At 38.8% G+C, this 18,331-nt stretch overlaps 1 protein-coding gene across 4 annotated transcripts in view; it reads left to right on the forward strand.

The window, feature by feature from the left end:
• The window catches only part of cd2ap (CD2-associated protein), a 238,933-nt gene that overhangs the window by 178,575 nt on the left and 42,027 nt on the right, over positions 1-18,331 (forward strand). For all 4 annotated transcript variants that reach the window (XM_072556564.1, XM_072556572.1, XM_072556581.1 and 1 more), the window contains 2 exons: positions 2,119-2,217; positions 16,302-16,440. In XM_072556564.1, coding sequence (XP_072412665.1) covers positions 2,119-2,217; positions 16,302-16,440 — 238 coding nt within the window. The remainder of the gene's footprint in view (positions 1-2,118; positions 2,218-16,301; positions 16,441-18,331) is intronic.

The following is an 18,331-nucleotide window of genomic DNA, read 5'->3' on the forward strand; positions in this document are numbered from 1 at the left end:
AAGAAATTTAATTGTCCTCGAACATTACCCATGCTGAAGGGTGGCACGATGGCTCAGAGGTTAGCACCACTGCCTCACAGTGCCAGGGATCTGGGTTCGATTCTCACCTTGAGTGTCTGTCTGTGCAGTTTACACATTCTCCCCGTCTCTGCGTGGATATCCTCCGGGTGCTCCGGTTTCCTCGCACAATCCAAAGATGTGCAGGTGAATTGGCGATGCTAAATTGCCCTTAGTGTTAGGTGCATTAGTCAAGGGTAAATATGGGTCTGGATGGGTTACTCTTCAGAGGGTTGGTATGGAATTGTTGGGCCGAAGGGCTTGTTTCCACACTGGAGGGAATCTAATCTAGTCTAATATTAACCAAGACCTGTTCAATCAATGGTTGCAATTCCAATCTTGCCTGTGATCTTTTCATTTTATCTTTGGGAATCCACTTTGAGTTGTGGTGATGTTGCTTCTTGATGGCCAATTTTGTATTAATCTGGCAGGTAGTGAAAAGCTGCTTGTTTTTTCATGCAGGAGCTTGAATGATTCTGCACCATTTTTGTTCAGCCAGTTCCGGTGTTGAAGATGTTTGAACCCATCGGTCAGGACATGACTTCCTACTACAGCACACTGCACTTGATCGTATTGTTTTGAAAAGTGAGATGATTTTCAAGACTGGTTGCAATAATATTTCTTTTTGGCTAAGGAGATATGCAGTAATTCTTCTGCTATCCTTGATTTGACCACCAAGGCTAAATTAAACCTGTTGGACTATAACCTGGTGTTGTGTGATTTTTTTTAACTAAGGCTAAATGCAGCAGTCTTTATGGATCACTATGCTGTACTTTGAATTTGGGGTTTAACTTCGAAAACAAAACAGGAAAATAGTGTTATCTTCTTTCACATGTCCCCTGTCATGAGTGCATGAGTGGGTGTACTTTTGTATGTTGTTTTCTTCAGCATGGTTCTTTTGATAATGAGAATAAGACAGTACAGCAACTGTGATGTGATTTGACAGAGTGTGATTGTGATAGCCCTGTATTTTCCTCTTCCTATCCTGTTGTCTTTGGATAGATTGATTTGAGTCAATTCCAAGAACCAGGCTGTTGGGTTCATAGAATTACCAGTTTAAGTCAAAGGAAGTACATCTTTATTTCATAATGCCAGAATGTTCTACTGGGAAAAAAGAAAGTTCTTTTTCCAAACATTATCTGAACTTTGGTATATTCAACATGTCGGGTATCTTACCTGTTATTTAAACATATGGCTAAATTGCACGATACAATTTTATAATTTGCAATTTGAAAATAAAAGTTAGACATTTATTCCTAAATGTCATTTCAGGGGAGGTTCTCATTATCCATCTGTTAGTGTGATTCATAATTTGACATTGCTGTTTTAATGAGCCACATTTAGAGGTTTACATGTGGGAAGCAATGTCAGCCGTCTAACGAATTACTAACTTAATTTGACAGTTTGTGTTTTGAAATGTGAGTATTAAAGAAATTTTAATTTACAAAGGTAACTGGAATCATTAATTTTGACCATTCCTGGCTTGCATACAAGGATAATCTTAACTCTGCAAGCCGGTCTCTTTTTAGATACTATTTCCAATTTACTTAGAAAGGACTGACCAGTAACATAGGAGATCGTACATAGCTTAGAATTAAACTTCTGAATTAACTTCGAAAAGATCATCTTAATTCAAAAAAAATCTTCAAATCAAACCAAAAGTGGTTGAACGAATTGTGTGTAGTGATTGGAAAGATGGACTATGTTTTGATGCTAAGTATGAGATCAGTTTAATGAAAACGCAGTTTGCATAATATTACAGATTTTATAGTTTGTAAAATTCTTCTGTTTTACTGTTTGAAATTCAGTGAAATAAATAGTTATTGTTCGTAACTCACTTCAGTTGCTTTTTTTTATAAATCCTGCCCCTTCTTTCCCATTGGCCCATTTATGTATGTAGATAAAACACAGGAAGTTACTACTTAACTGCTTACAGATCATAATCCTTTTTTCTTCTGAAAAGAAAACAACTAATTAAATAGCTTTCATTTACTGATGGAAGCAGTTTTTGATGCCTGAAAAAAGGGTAAAACAACTGAGTTGAAATGTTGCATCTTTCAGCCTCAAAACCTGAACCACCATCTGCTGAGAAGAAGCTTGAACTTAAAAAAGTCCTTCCAGACAAAACTGACTCTGTTTCTTCAAGGAGTGAAGAAAAAGGTGACATTTGGATTCCTATTATGAAAACTTGTGTACATCTTTTAAATTCAAATTGAATATTTAATTGTATTTATGTAAACTGTAGTGTAATTAAGAATAAGTGAAATTGCCTGCTTTATCTTTTTAGAGTTTAGTTTTTTTTAAGCAACAGATCTAGCCTTCCTTGATATTCTGAACTGAGTATAAAAATTTGAATTTGAATTGCTGTGATCATAGAATCCCTACCATGCAGAAAGAGGCCATTCAGTCCAACGAGTGTGTCCTAATCCTCTGAAGAGCATCTGATCCAAACCCAGCCCCCTACCTTACCCTATCCAATAATTTTGTCTGCATATTCCTGGACACTATGTTAGTTTAGCCAATCCAACTAATCTGCATCGTGACTGAGAGGGGGATCCAGAGCACCTGGCAGAAACCCACGCAGACATGGGGAGAACGTGCAACTGCACACATTGTCCCTGGTGCTGCGAGGCAGCAATGCTAACCACTGAGCCACCCATTCATTTTGTTGGGCCTTTCCAATAGAGCAGTAGAATTTGACTTTGTGAAATAAATGTTGATTTGTTATATTCATCTCAAAGATTTAATTGTAATTTCTTTTAGAAGATCAAATTGTGCCATGTTAAATTTTATCTTCAGTACTGTAGAGTGAGAGATTCAGCTCCTTTTGCCTTAAGAAAAAAGACAGCTCCTGCTGTGAACTGGTCTTGATTTTGTTTGCCATGATCTAATCATGCATTAGTTTCCCAACAGACATTTTTATGCACATGCTTATATGTGGACATCAATTTATTCTCTTCCCAGACCTACCTCACCAAAAACAAATTCTGTTTTAGTTGGTTTGAAAGGAAATTGAAATTGAAGTTGCTTTTGTGTATTAAGTAAACATTCCCATGGTTTCAACTAAATCGAAACTAATATGCACTGAGATAAAGTTTGTATTTAATTAGGATTTAGTTCTCAAGAACAAAGAAGGAATGCATCTGGGAAAGATTATGGAGTCCATCTCCTCTACTCTTCCCTATATTTCTGTGTTCTCACGTTATTTTGCTTGAATAATGAGACAAATTTTACCTGACCATATTGTATTTTTTTCAGCTTGATAGTGTTGACTCTTTCTAGAGGGTGTCAAAACATTTGATTAAATAACCTCATTAATTTCAGAACTGTAATAATTTGTTGGGGGCAGGGGCACTTGGGGTGATGAAGATTGACAAATATTCCTCAATTTATTGGAATTATTTCTTTGAGAAATAAATGATCATTTTTTTTCTGAATGGCAATTATACAGCAATGGAGCTAATAGCTCAGGAAATGATATGTCGTTGAAAGATGTTTGCAGCCTGAACAATGCAGATTTAAAACATGACTGGTGAAACTACAGTCAATGGGTGGAAATGAATTTTTTTGCAAGTCCGGCTTGTATATTTTGCTTTGGTCAGCTCTGATTTGTCCAAACTAATGTGTGACATGGAAAATTAAGCAGAATAAGAAGATTGTGGTAAGCCTACAGAAGACAAGAAAATAATGTTGCTGTCACAATTATGCATTCTGCCATGAATCGGGTCAGGAAGTGGTTTGGCAGTGTTATGATGAAGGGTTTTTTTAAACAAATAGGTCAGAGTTTGAATGTCAACTTTGAATGTTCTTGAGAAACTGAGCTAGTTTCTACTTTTTTTTCTAAATTAGGATATAATATTTAAAAAATGAACATTAATGCCTCTTTGTCACATTCTGCATTTGAATCATATTTCAGTAATAATTCCACGTTTTGAATCTCACTTTTGTGCTTTGCCGAACAATTAAGTGAGGCTATTTTATGATATTTGAATAGTTTTTTTTCTGATTAGTTTCACTGTATTTAAATTACTCAGTATTTAAGAGCAGGTGTTTAAGATCTTTTATCCCCTTAAATTTATACCAACCTTTTGAAATCATGAATATACTTATTAATTTTATTTTCAAATGCAAGTGTGTACCCACATACAAATTTACTAATTGCCATAGTTGAATGGTTATCTCACAGCGGCCAGTCCTAATACAGAAGGGAGAGGGAGGGTTTGGTGACATGGTGTAATGAGGCCCACATTTTTTTTCTCAATATCAGGAAAACAAAAGAACTGATCACTGACTTTAGCAAGGAAGGAGGAGAACATGCCCCCATCTACACCAACAGAACTAAGCTAGAGAGAGTGGACAGTGTCAAGTTCCTTGGAGTGACGATAATGGACAGCCTGTCCTGGTTTTTCCATGTAGTTGCGACAGTCACGAGAGCACAACAATGCTGCCTGTTCCTCAACGGCTCAGGAAATCTGGCATGACCGTAATGACTCTCCTCAACCTGTAGAGATGCACAATTGAAAGCATACTGTCAGAGTGCATAACACCCTGCTATGATAGCTGCTCTACTCTGTAGGAAACCACAGAGGGTAGTGTGCACAGTTCAGGACATTATGCGAGCCAACCTTCCATTCATGGACTCTATTTACATGTCCTCCTGCCACATGATCAAAGACCCTTCGCACCCTGGTATTGATCTCCTACAATCCTTTCTAATCAGGCACGGTGGCTCACTGGTTAGCACTGCTCCCTCACAGCGCCAGGGACCCAGGTTCGATTCCTGTCTTGGACAGCTGTATGTGTGGGTTTCCTCTGGGTGCTCGGGTTTCCTCCCACAATCCAAAGATGTGCAGGTTAGGTGAAATGGTCGTGCTGAATTGCCCATAGTGTTTGTTAGGTGCATTAGTCAGGGGTAAATATAGGGTAGTGGCATGGGTCTGGTGGGTTACTCTTCAGAGGGTTGGTGTGGACTTGTTTCCACACTGGGGGGGGAATCTAATCTAATCTAAAATACAGAAACCTGAACATGCACCAGTAGGTTCAGGGACAGTTTTTTTTCCCAGCCATTTTTAGACTATTGAATGGATTCTCTAGCCTCTAATAATGCTGATCTTTGCTAACATTTAATCTCTCTTGTATGTCCTATGTAATGTTACCTGTATGCCTCTGTCTAAATCTTTTTATACCTTGCTTACTAAATCATCTAAATCACCCTTGCTTACTATCATCTGTCTGTACTGCTCTTAAGCAAAACTTTGCACTGTACTTTGGTACACATTGACAAAAATAAATAAATTTGTCTTAAGCAGTCTGAAAATGTATGCCACTGCTTCTGTCTAAGCTACTTGCTGTCCCTCCTACGTTGTTGTTTAATATTTACCACTGAAACAGCACTTCTAAATGGTTCTTTTGTGCTTTTGTTTCTGTGTTTAGAATGCATACCTTGTTATTCCATCTGGTTTTTCCTATATCAAACACTGGTGGCTAACCAAGCTGTGCCTGTTTTCTGTTCATACTATATCTCCCTTAGAGAATGAAGCTGGGAATAATAATGGAAAACCAGGAAATGGCAAAGGAGTTAATTAAATACTTTGTTTCGGTCTTCACAGGAGATGACATTATTCCTAAATTTTTCTGGGGGGAAAGGGAGGAAATAAATACAATAACTGCTACTAAAGAAAATCTGGTAGTGGTTAAAGTACTGATGAATTCCTCAATCTGATAGATTATTCCCAGTGCATCCTTCAGGAACCCTTAGCATCCCAGAGGATTTGAAATCTGACAATATGGCACTTTTTTTTTTACAAAGAGGAGACGACAATAAACAAGTAACTATCGATCATTAGCTTAACGTGTGTTGTTGGGTAATTGTTAGCATCTGTTATGAAGAATGTAACAGCAGAGCATTTAGAAATAAAATGAGTAAGAAGAGTCAGCCTGGCCTCATGAATGGAAATAATGCCCAACAAATGTACTACAGTTCTTCGAGAGGTTACAGTAGGATAGAAAAAAGCTATTTTGATTTTCAGATAAGTTTGATACCACAAGTTAAGCTCCATAACAAGATTAGAGACCATGTTATTAGAGTTAGTACTTTAAAGATAACTCAGAGGATTGGGCAACCAGTAGAAGATAGAGTTGGGAGAAGGCAATCGGAGAATTAGGGCATTTTCAGGATGGCAGCCTGTAACTAGTGCTGTGCCACAGAGATCAGTGCTGAGGCCCCAATTGGTTATAATTGATATTACTGGCTTGGATGAGGAGTGAATATAGACAATAGGTGCAGGAGTAGGCCATTTTGCCCTTCGAACCAGCACCACCATTCATTATGATCATGGCTGATCATTCTTAGTCAGTATCCTGTTCCTGCCTTATCCCCGTAACTCTTGATTCCACTATTCATAAGAGCTCTATCCAACTCTTTTTCTTGAAAGTTGACCTCCACAGCTTTCTGGAGCAGAGCATTCCATACACCCACCACTCTCTAGGTGAAGAAGTTTCTCCTCAACTCTGTTCTAAATGGCCGACCCTTTATTTTTAAACGGTGTCCTCCGGCTCAAGACTCACCCATCAGCGGAAACATGCTTCCTGCCTCCAGAGTGTCTAATCCTTTAATAATCTTATACATCTCAATCAGATCTCCTCTCAGCCTTCTAAACTCTAGGGTATACAAGCCCAGTTGCTCCAATCTTTCAACGTACGATAGTCCCGCCATTCCGGGAATTGCCCTCGTGAACCTACACTGCATTTCCTGAATAGCCAGAATGTCTTTCCTCAAATTTGGAGACCAAAACTGCACACAATATTCCAGATGCAGTCTCACCAAAGCCCTGTACAGCTGCAGAAGGACATCTTTGCTTCTATACTCAATTCCTCTTGTTATGAAGGCCAGCATGCTATTAGCTTTCTTCACTGCCTGCTGTACCTGCATGCTTGCTTTCATTGACTGATGTGCAACAACACCTAGATCTCGTTGTACTGCCCCTTTACCTAAATTGACTCCATTTCGGCAGTAATCTGCCTTCCTGTTCTTGCCACCAAAGTGGACAACCATACATTTATCCATATTAAACTGCATCTGCCATGCATCTGTCCACTCACCTAGCCTGTCCAGGTCCCCCTGTATTCTCCTAACATCCTCCTCACTTTTCACCCTGCCACCCAGCTTTGTATCATCAGCAAATTTGTTAATAGTACTTTTAATACCATCATCTATATCATTAATGTATATTGTAAAAAGCTGCAGTCCCAGCACTGATCCCTACGGTACCCCACTGGTCACCGCCTGCCATTCCGAAAGGGAGCCGTTTATCACTATTCTTTTTTGTTTCCTGTCAGCCAACCAATTTTCAATCCAAGTCAGTATTTTGCCCCCAATACCATGTGCCCTAATTTTGTTCACTAGCCTCCTTTGTGGGACTTTATCAAAGGCTTTCTGAAAGTCCAGTTACACTACATCCACTGGATCTCCCTCATCCATCTTCAGAGTTACATCCTCAAAAAATTCCAGAAGATTAGTCAAGCATGATTTCCCCTTCATAAATCCATGCTGACTCTGACCTATCCTGTTACTGCTATCAAGATTTCATCCTTTATAATTAACTCCAGCATCTTTCCCACCACTAAGGTCAGACTAGCTGGTCTATAATTTCCTGCTTTCTCTCTTCCACCTTTCTTAAAAAGTGGGACAACATTAGCCACCCTCCAATCCGCAGGAACTGATCCTGAATCTATCGAACTCTGGAAAATAATCACAAATGCATCCATGATTTCTCGAGCCACCTTCTTCAGTACCCTGGGATGTAGACCATCAGGTCCCGGGGACTTATCAGCCTTCAGACCTAACAGTCTCTCCAACACCAATTCCTGGCAAATATAAATTCCCTTCAGTTCAGGTCCTTCAGCCGCTATTATCTCTGGGAGATTGCTTGTGTCTTCCCCAGTGAACACAGATCTAAAGTACCAATTCAACTCTTCTGCCATTTCTTTGTTCCCCGTAATATATTCACCAGTTTCTGTCTTCAAGGGCCCAATTTCAGTCTTAACCATTTTTTTGCCTTTCACATACCTAAAAAAGCTTTTACTATCCTCCTTTATATTTTTGGCCAGTTTACCTTTGTACCTCATTTTTTTTCCTCTGTATTTCCTTCCTAGTTATCCTCTGTTGTTCTTTGAAAGCTTCCCAGTCCTCTGTTTTCCCACCCATCTTTGCTATGTTATGCTTTTTCTCTTTTGATTTTTTATGATTCTTAACTTCCCTCATCAGCCACAGCCACCCCTGCCTCCTCTTAGGATCATTCTTCCTTTTTGGAATGAACTGATCCTGCATCTTCTGCATTATACCCAGAAATACCTGCCAATGTTGCTCCACTGCCATCCCTGCTAGGGTATTGCACCATTGAACTTTGGCCAGCTCCTCCCTCATAGCTTCATAGTTCCCTTTATTCAACTGAAATATTGTCACTTCCGATTGTACTCTCTCCCTTTCAAACTGCAGATTAAAGCTCATTGTATTATGGACACTACTTCCTAATGGTTCCTTCACTTTGAGGTTCCTGATCAAATCTGGTTCATTGCACAACACCAGATCCAGAATTGCCTTCTCCCTGTACTTTTACTAAGTTTAACGGTAACACCACAAAAGTGGGAAGGCAAGTGATGAGAATGACCTGTAGAGTCTGCTGAGGGATACAGACCCATTAAGCATGTGAACAAAGACTTTGCAGATGGAAAATAATGTGGCAAAATATGAGGTCATGCAATTTGGCATGAAGAATAGAACAGCTCAATATTGTTTAAATGGAGGAAGACTGTAGAAAGTTAGAGGAATTTAGGTGTCCTTATCCATGAATTGCAAAAAGCTAGCCTCTAAGTTTCATGGGTTACAGGGAAGGCAAATGCAATGTTGGCTTTTTTCAAGAAAAAGTGTATAACAATAAGGACGTCAGGCAAAAATAAATTCAAGCACTTGTCAGATCACATTCGGAATACTTTGAACAGTTTTGGACCCCCTATCTAAGAAAAGGAAAGATACACTGGTGTTGGAAGCAGTCCAGAGAAGGTTCATGATACTGATACGAAGTATGGAGGGACTGTGTTATTAGAAGGGCTTGAGTAAGGTGGGCCAGTACTCACTTGAATATAGATGATTGAGAGGAGATCTTATTGAAACACAGGATTCTTGGAGGACTTGACAGGGTAGATATGGAAAGATTTCCTTTTGTGGGAAAGTCTAGGACCAGAGAGCATAAAACAGAATAAAAGTCACCTATTAAGACGTACGTGAGGAGGAATTTCTTATGTGGGGGTAGTGAAACTGTTTAATTCTTTACCACAGAGGATACTGTTGAGGCTGTATCATTAAGTATATTCAAGACTGAATCATCTGTCTATCTCAATCAGTAGAGCAATCGGGACTTTCAGCAAAAAGGCAGGAAAGTGGAATAGAGAGTTATCAGATCAGCCGTGCTCTAATCAAATGGTGAAGTCGACTGTGGGCTGAATGGCCTACTTCTGCTCCTTATCGTGTCAAAGGCAAACAACAAAAATCATTTTCCAAACACGTGAAGGCAAAACTGAAGCTTCTACATGACTGGAGCAAACAGTAATTCTGTGCTGGTTTTCGACTGTCATATTGATTGCAGAAGGTCTCCTCAATGTGTGACATTTTGGTTTTGCAAATGCTTAAGGATTCATTATTAGTCTCAATGTATTGAGTTCACACTTCATGCTTTGCTAAACATTGGACTGGAGGAGTAAATGTTAAACTTTACACCTCTCTTCCTTGAGGGTCAGAATAACCTTGTTAAAATTGCAATGCCTTCAGATAACCCGAGAACTGTGGAAGAGTGCTTAGGTTATTTGCTTAATCCAGTGTCCAGGAATGATTATATTTCATGATACCTTATCATAATTTGCAGATGTTCTCCTGGGATTTATTGGTACCTTTAATTTTATCCTGATGCTGACTTGTTCTCTCTCATCTTCTGAAATCTTGGTCCCTAGAAGAAACTTTATTTTCTCCCACCAGGGCTGGGATCTCCCAATCAGGCCCATGTCTTTAGTTCCTCAAGTCCAAGGATGCAGACTTGAGCAAATTCCTTGCCTCAGATCTGGCTAGAGTATCAAATGTTATCTTCAAACATCACCCTGGAGGGCAAAAGGAAAACTCCGGTCTATTTTTCTGTTATTAAATCTTTATCAATCATAGTTTCTTTCTCCTTTTTCTCTCCATTATCAGTTTCAATGGAGAACTCCTGGACAAGCTTCAGGAGGATTGAGACCATTGTATGACTTCCAATTCTACTGCTCCTCACCCACCTAGCCAAATGTTCCCCAATCATTTTATGTCTTAGAAGTGAATCTGCTTTTCTTACTTCTCTCTCTCTTCACATGCTTCATTCTCCGCAAAGCTTCAGCTAATCTTGCACTTGAGACTAAGTTGTTTTTGCTTCAAAAAGAAGCTAAAATTGTGAATGTTTCCCCCTCCTCCATTATTGTCCATCTCTTATTCAATGTCATACTTCCTGTTTAAAAACAGCACTTTCTATCCCCTACAATCAATGCCCCTTCCAAAACGTTTTTGAGTTAAAACTCTCACAACACCAGGTTATAGTCCAGGTTTAATTGGAAGCACTAGCTTTTGGAGCACCGCTCCTTCATTAGGTGGTTTTTCTGAGTTGTTGCATGTGTGGGTCTATATATATCTCAATGTAAGTTTGGATGTTTATGGTCAGGTCTCTGCCCTAATGTAGCAATTAAGTGGTCCTAACAAAAGCACAGCATTCTTGGTAAATGCTGTTTCCTCCTTTCTGCACTTTCAAAACAATTGATTGCAGAACTGTCTTCCAGTGTTTATCCTCTGTTATCCAGGTTTATCACAATCTTGGGGTCTGTTAATTAAATATATTATTTCAACCTTTTGTTTTAATGCAACTCAAAACTGAAACATTTTCTTGAAGAGGTAGTCTTGATATCTGCTCACTTTATTAAGTCTGAAGTCATGCAAAATGCAGCCAATCAAGAGAATTTAAAATAAATGACCAATTGGTGTCTCCTCTTTGTCATTGACTTGATCCTTTCTTGAAACTCTTGATTTTAAATTTGTCTGTACAGAAACAAAGGATAAAAACATTCACGAAGTTCCCCAAGTCTAGTTCTAGAATATAGACCAAACAAGTTGGGATACAGATTACTGACAAGGTTCTAAATACATCTTTTTTGAAAAAAAGTTATTATGACACTTAATTGAGTTAATCCCATTATCATGCTTCTCTCATGGTCATAAATTTTTGGAGAAAATGTCTCTGGTTTCTCTCCTTAAAATTTGAAAGGATATTTATTCCATTTGAAGAAATTATGCAATCTAAGGACATGGTCTTCACATCTGATACCAATGACTAAATGCATCTGTCTGTTAAAGGAAATCTAGTGAGTTTATATATTGCAGTGCTAATGATTTGATCCATACAGAAGGTGTTCATGGAACTACAATATTATGAAAATATCTTCAAACAATTTAGCAGCACACCTTATTTGGTAACACTGTGTTATGAGTTACCAGTTTCATTTTAAGCAATTAGTTTTCAGCATGACAATGAACTAACTCAGCATAAGGCAGAAAACTTAAACTTACTTTTTCTTTGTGTCATTTGAGCTTAAGGCTCATTAATGGATGTTATTACCAATTACTAGTTTTTATCCTGTTATATTTGTTGTAAATTGGATTAGTTTTCTCACCACATCGTGGCTGGGATAAATTGGACTGATTTGATAAAGCACAGGTTTCATGCATGAGTAAGATGATGAGTTGAAAATGTGAAGCCAAATGAAACTGGTAACTCATAATACACAGTGGCAACCTCATGGGTGAACTGTTTCACAATGGAAGAGTGATTGTGCAAGAATATTAAAACTAATGTGGGATCAGCTGTGACATGTAAAAATGTGGCATGGTATTCAAGCAGTCAGATTTGATTTTATTGCTCATCAGTTCTCGCTTGACCTGTATTTGATATTTTCCTCATCACTGCAGTTCAGTCCTGTTTGTCAGCTTTGCAGTTTGTACTTCACAATCCAGGTACAGATCTTGATTGTTCTCTGAGTTATTCTTTGCATGAAGAATAAGATCATTATTCCGGTCTGCATTCAAGGGCTTAAAAACTTGTAAAGAAGCACCTTTTTTCAACTGAGAATTATAATTCCACATGTTCTCCATAATAATACAATAATATTGACATCCTCCACCACCAACACACAATGGCAGCAATATGCACCATCTACAAGATGTACTCCAGCAACTTACCAAGCAGCCCTGGACAGCACCTTCAACGCCCATGATCTCTGCTACCTAGAACAACAAGAGCACCAGATAAATCAGAACGCCATCACTGCAAGTTCCCTTCCAAGCCCCCAATACCATCCTAATTTGGAAGAGATGTACCATTGAAAGCCTACTGTCCAGATGCATAACGGCCTGATATGGCAACTGCTCTGCCCAGGACCATAAGAAACTACAGAAGGTTGTGCGCACAGTCTAGACCATGACAGAAGTAACCTTCCATGCTGGGTGATTGTGCTGAGATCATGCTGTGTACCTACACTTTTAAAGAACAGTTTACACTTTGGAACCTGAAACAAGGTTTATTGGACTTGAAATTTTAACGTGGTTACCCTCCACAGATGTTGCCAGACCTTCTGAACTTGACACACATTGGATTTTTTTATTCCATTTACATGGCTTGCTGTCATCGAAAGGTTGCCAATGTCATCAAAGATCCATCACACCCCGGCAATGATTTCCTACAACCTCTGAAGAACACTGGTCACAACCTACTCAAAGACAGTTAGGAATAGACAGTAAATATTGGCCTTCCAGTGACACGTTTCATGAACGAATGGAAAGCAATGCATTTTCTGAAGAGTCCACTGACTAATATGATAATACAATGAGGCCACTCTTCACTCAAGCTAACTTCATTTTGTATATGCAAATGAACAAAAACAGTGAATTTCAATTTATTTTATTCATTTGCATTTTGTGGCACATCAGGTAACCATGTGTGGCATATTTAACTTGTCTGGCACTAAAAAAGAGAATCCTAAATCCATCCTCATGTCCGACTTCTTCAATCCCAAATCCCTCGGACTATCTATTACACTGTTCCCTTTCTGCTCTGGCCCTTTTGAGGAAGTAAGTCTTAGAATTCTGAATCTGACTTTAAAGTTATTTTACACCATAGACCAAAAATTTGTTTCAGCCCTAATAGTTGAAAATCTTGTAATTGGACAGCAAGATCATGCCGTGTGCCTCTACACTGTTTGAAGAACAGTTTACACTTAGGATCCTGAAACAAGGTTTATTGGACTTGAAATGTTAATGTGGTTTCTCTCTACATATGTTGCCAGACTTTCTGAACTTTACCCACACCGGGTTTTTTATTTCAGCATCTGCAATACTTTGCTTTTATTTTTGTGTGAACTACTTTCCTTGATTTGCTGAGGTGCAACAAAAGAGCATGTAGGAGGGCCGGGTGCAAAGAAATAACTCGTAAACCTCAATACTGACATCAGAGCCTTAAAATACTCCACTGTCAGAGCAATAGTTTCTGAAGTCTGTAACTGCCTCAGGATTTACCTTTTTGGGGTGGATTCTGGATTAAAATGGGGAACTGGATGTTGGGGGGTAGGGAGCAGTGTGCGTGCAGCACTGTATTTCATTATCAGAAGAGAGTATAATTCTCTAAGGCTGTCTATTTGCCAAAACACAGACATATTGGAGCAGTTGGTAGTTAAACTTTAAGTCCAGCAGTACTGCAAGTGTTGTCTAAAATATCTAAAACAGTTAGAATGCCTCCCAGTTTCATGCACAAGGCCTTTTATCATGCTTGAATGTTAATTTTGCCAAAAATCAGTTGGGGAAATATACTTCAGAAAAACTTCAAAACTGCATGTGTTGGCACCCACTTGTATGTCAAAGCTAGTTTCTTCCAAAGATTGAGCAGAACCTGACTATTGTTCCCCTTGAGCCTGCTCTGCCTGAAGTGCCAGAACTATCCACAATACACAAGGTACACCCTCACCAATGTTGTATATGCCTTCCTAGTTGCTTGCTTCGAAGAGGTTATAGATATTTTTTAATGATGTTTTTTAAAAGTGCACTGGCACACATTGGACTCAATGTTGATTCTGTTCTCTCTGTACAGATGCGGTCAGACTTGATGAGTTTCTCCAGTACCTTCTGTTCTAACTCCTTGACATGTCAGAGTCTTCTTTCTTGGGCGGGGTAGTCCAAAACTAGAGGGCATAGGTTTAAGGTGAGAGGAGAAAGATTTAAAAGTGACCTGAGGGGCAAATTTTTCATGCAGAGGATGTTGCACATATGGAACGCAGTGTTAGAGGTAGTAGTGGTAGCAGGTACAATTATAACATTTTAAAAGGTATCTGGGTGAATATATGAATAGGTAAGGTGTAGAGGGATATGGGCCAAATGCTGGCAAATGGGACAAGATCAGTTTAGGATAGCTGGTCAGCTTGGATGACTAGGACCAAAGGGTATGTTTCTGTGCTATACAACTCTGACTGTTGAGTCGTGAAATATTCATGAAGTGGCTGTTCTTTTGTCCCGACATGTTAATTAACTTACATTATGATAAAGTCAGATGAAGTAAGGGTAAAAGAAATGCGATTTCTAATGTGGTTACCTATTATGCATTAATCCAACAATGTTCAGCAATGTTCTGACTGGGTATCATTTGCCTAAAAATTATCATTCTGTGCTTTGTAGAGCAATAACACTTGAAAATGACGCTGTTTCCAGGAAAACAAAACATGCAACATTAACCTAGTCCTATCTACTCACTAGTTAGCAAATAAATAGGAACTTAAAAGTAGAAGTTGGCTGTTTGGGCCTTTGATACAGTTCCATCTTTTTGATCAGACTGTCTGATCTTGCTGTGATCTCAAGTCCCCTTTCCTGTCTCCCCATCATAAACCTTGACTCCCCTTTCTAACAAAACTCTTAACATTTCCTCGTGCAGTAAATGACTGCTTTCTGGGAAAGATCTAAGAGAAAACCATTCACTTCATTCCTAAAATGTGTCTAGTCTTCCGCAGAAGAGGAAAGATCCTCCCATTAACCCCCCTATCATGTCCACTTGGAATCTTTCTTGTTTCATTAAGGTCATTTTGCATTCTTCTAAAGTCCAATGGAAATAAAGTTTGCTCAGCCTTTCTCTATCCCTTAGGCCCGTCACCCCAGAAATAAGTCAAGTGAAACTTCTGTGAATGGCTTGTAACTCTTACTTGATAAAGGATATGGGGACCAAAACTGAACACCTCTGTTGATGTGGTTTAACCAGTGCCCCGTGTAGCTGCAGTAAAATTCCACTACCGTTCTATTCCATTGCCCCATAATAAACACAAATCTACTGTCTTCCTTATCACTTGCTGTACCTGCATGCTAATCTTTTGTGATTCATGTACTGGGACACCCAGATCACAGTATGCCATTGAGTTTTATAATCTCTCTTTAAATAATTTTCTGCTTTTGTGATCTTCCTGCCAAAGTGAACAAGTTCACATATTCCAACACAACACGTCATCTGCCACGTTTACCTACTCACTTGCCTATCTGTTTCCATTCATAAACACTTCATCCTTTCTGGACAACTTATTCCCCAACTAAAAATAGTATAATTGGAAATTTAACTACTACATAATTATCTCCTTCTTCCAAATCATTGTGTAGATAGCATATAGTTAAGGCTCCCGTACTGATCTTTGTGGCACTATACCATTTATAGTTTACCAACCTGAAAATGAACCACTCGTTCTTACTCTCTCCATCCTGTCAACTAACCATTTCTATATCCAAGCAGGAATTCCCTTTCAAAATGCCATGTTAACTCTACCTGATCCCAGATAATTTTGAAGTATCCTGTTGTAACCTACTTAATATTGGGATGTTAGCAATTTCCTTTGTGAGAGATGTTAGGTTAACTGTACAAAGGTTTGCTTTCTCATTCTTTTTCCTTTTTTTTGAACAAAGGTGTTGCATTTGTTCTTTGCCAATCCAATGAGAGCCTTCTAGAATATAAATGAATCAAAGTTTCTGAATTTAAATGCTAAGTTTGAGAACATATTTCCTGATATCTTGATGTTTATTTGAATCTGAGGGCAACAATTTGGACTACAGGTGGACAGGGATGAAATTTTATGCAGTCTTTATTTTTCCCTCTGCACAGATGATCAGAAGCCAACAAAACCAACCGCCCCAATGGTACCACCCAAAAAGCCCAGCCTCCCTTTGAAAGGTCATCCTTTTAGAACATCTGTGCCTCCTAGACGACCAGAGAAACCCTCAGTGCCACTGCCTTTACCCAAGTAAGATTATTTTTCTGAGAATATGCTTTATTGTCAGTGTTGTGAATATATTTTGGGTTGAAGTAATGGATAATAAAAGTCCATTGAAGTCATTTACTGAATTTTTTTATCATTTAGGAAGACATTTATGTTTACACCATCGAAAAACCTCACTCTTAAAAGGGTAAATATTACATTAAAAGAGCTTATTTGAAGAACTGAGGTTCAAACGTTTTGCTCAGCATATTCCTCCTTGTTTGCTATAGGGTGTTCAGTTAGCTCAGTTGGCTGGATGGCTGACTTGCGATACAGTGTGTCACCCACAGTGTGGTTTCAGTGTTTGCACTGGCTGAGATTACTATGAAGGACTCCCCTTCTCAATCTTCCCACTTGCCTGAGACACCAGGTGAACTTCAAGTTGAACGACCACCAGTCACTTCTCTCTCATGATGAAATAACTTTTTATTTTTATCCATTATATGTGGAATGAGCAAAAGTGTAAAAAAGTACACATAGTGGCATACTGGGATATGAATGAGATTTTACTGCTGACTGAGTAGCCAATGAGTTTGCAATAAATTTGTTCATGTTTCCATTCTTGCTGTCGATTTGGCAAATGAAAGCTCATTGTTTGACAATGGTTAAGGATGTTAGTAACCTTATCAACCAGAAGTAATATTCCAATCGTTGTTAACCTGGGCTTAAGTAGGAGTTATAGTTGACCAGAAATGTAAAAACCATGCCTACAATAGCAGCAGAGAGGTTCATAATTCTGTTGCAAATATTTCAGCTAATTCCTCAAAGTAGGGAATATTGGATGAAATACTGTCGTCTTACGGAGATGAGTCAAGTTCCAGTAATTCTGAAGACATGCCATCTAGGGCAAAGCAGTCCAATTAATGAACTCCTATTGCACTTTAATATTTATTTGCTTTGTCACCATTCCACAGTGGCTAAAGTTTGTAACCTGCTAAGACACCTCCAGTACCTTCCAAACCAGAAATCCCCACCACGCAGAAGATCAAAAAGAGCAGGTGCATAGGAAGACAATCAAGTACATGTTGCTTTCCAAGTCATGCACATCCTAATAAAGAACCATGTCACTATTTGCTTACTGGAACTTGATCAAATTTCTGGAGTTCCCTTAACAGCACTGGGGACTTGACTGTACAAGATAGGCTGGGATTCCTCAAGCAGATAGCTCATCGTCTTCTCAAGATTACTTGGGGATGGGGAACAAATATTGGTATTGCCAGAATTCTCCAATTTTTATGAAATTATTTTAGAAGATGCAATGATGGGTATTATGTTATTTCATGGGGAGGAAATGGTGCTAATGTTTTATATAGCATTCCAGAGTTTAATGACTTGAAACCAACTATTTAACCAACCAAATCTGTATTTGAACTTTTCTGCATTTTGGACCACTTTTTGTAAACCAAGTCCTGCCATCTACTACATCTACTTAATGTTTTCAAGCAACAAGGAAAGTGTTTAATAATTTATTGACTCTGGCTTCATCTAAGATTTGTAGCAGAGAAGCAAAAAAATTGTGGTAAAACATTTTTATAGGTTGTTGACGACATCTCAACTAGAGTATTTTGTCAATCTCTTGTGCACCAAACTTTAAGGAGGACATCAGAACTTTAGAAAAACATGGATGATATAGGGTGAACACTATATCCACGAGAGGTACGTTTTGAGATCTACCATGGAAGCCCAAAACCACTGGTAGCAGCAAACTAATTTATTTAAATGGAAAATTTACCTCCCCGGCAGCCCCCGCCTGCTTCTGCAATGTTCCATGTAATATGTTCAAGCCACGGGTAACTGAAACCACAGTAACCAGACCCACCGGTATGGCGGTTGCTCTGTATTTACGAGAGCCATTATATGAAATAGGGACTTACAT

Source organism: Chiloscyllium punctatum, chromosome 3 (assembly GCF_047496795.1).
Source record: "Chiloscyllium punctatum isolate Juve2018m chromosome 3, sChiPun1.3, whole genome shotgun sequence".
Lineage (NCBI taxonomy): Eukaryota > Metazoa > Chordata > Chondrichthyes > Orectolobiformes > Hemiscylliidae > Chiloscyllium > Chiloscyllium punctatum.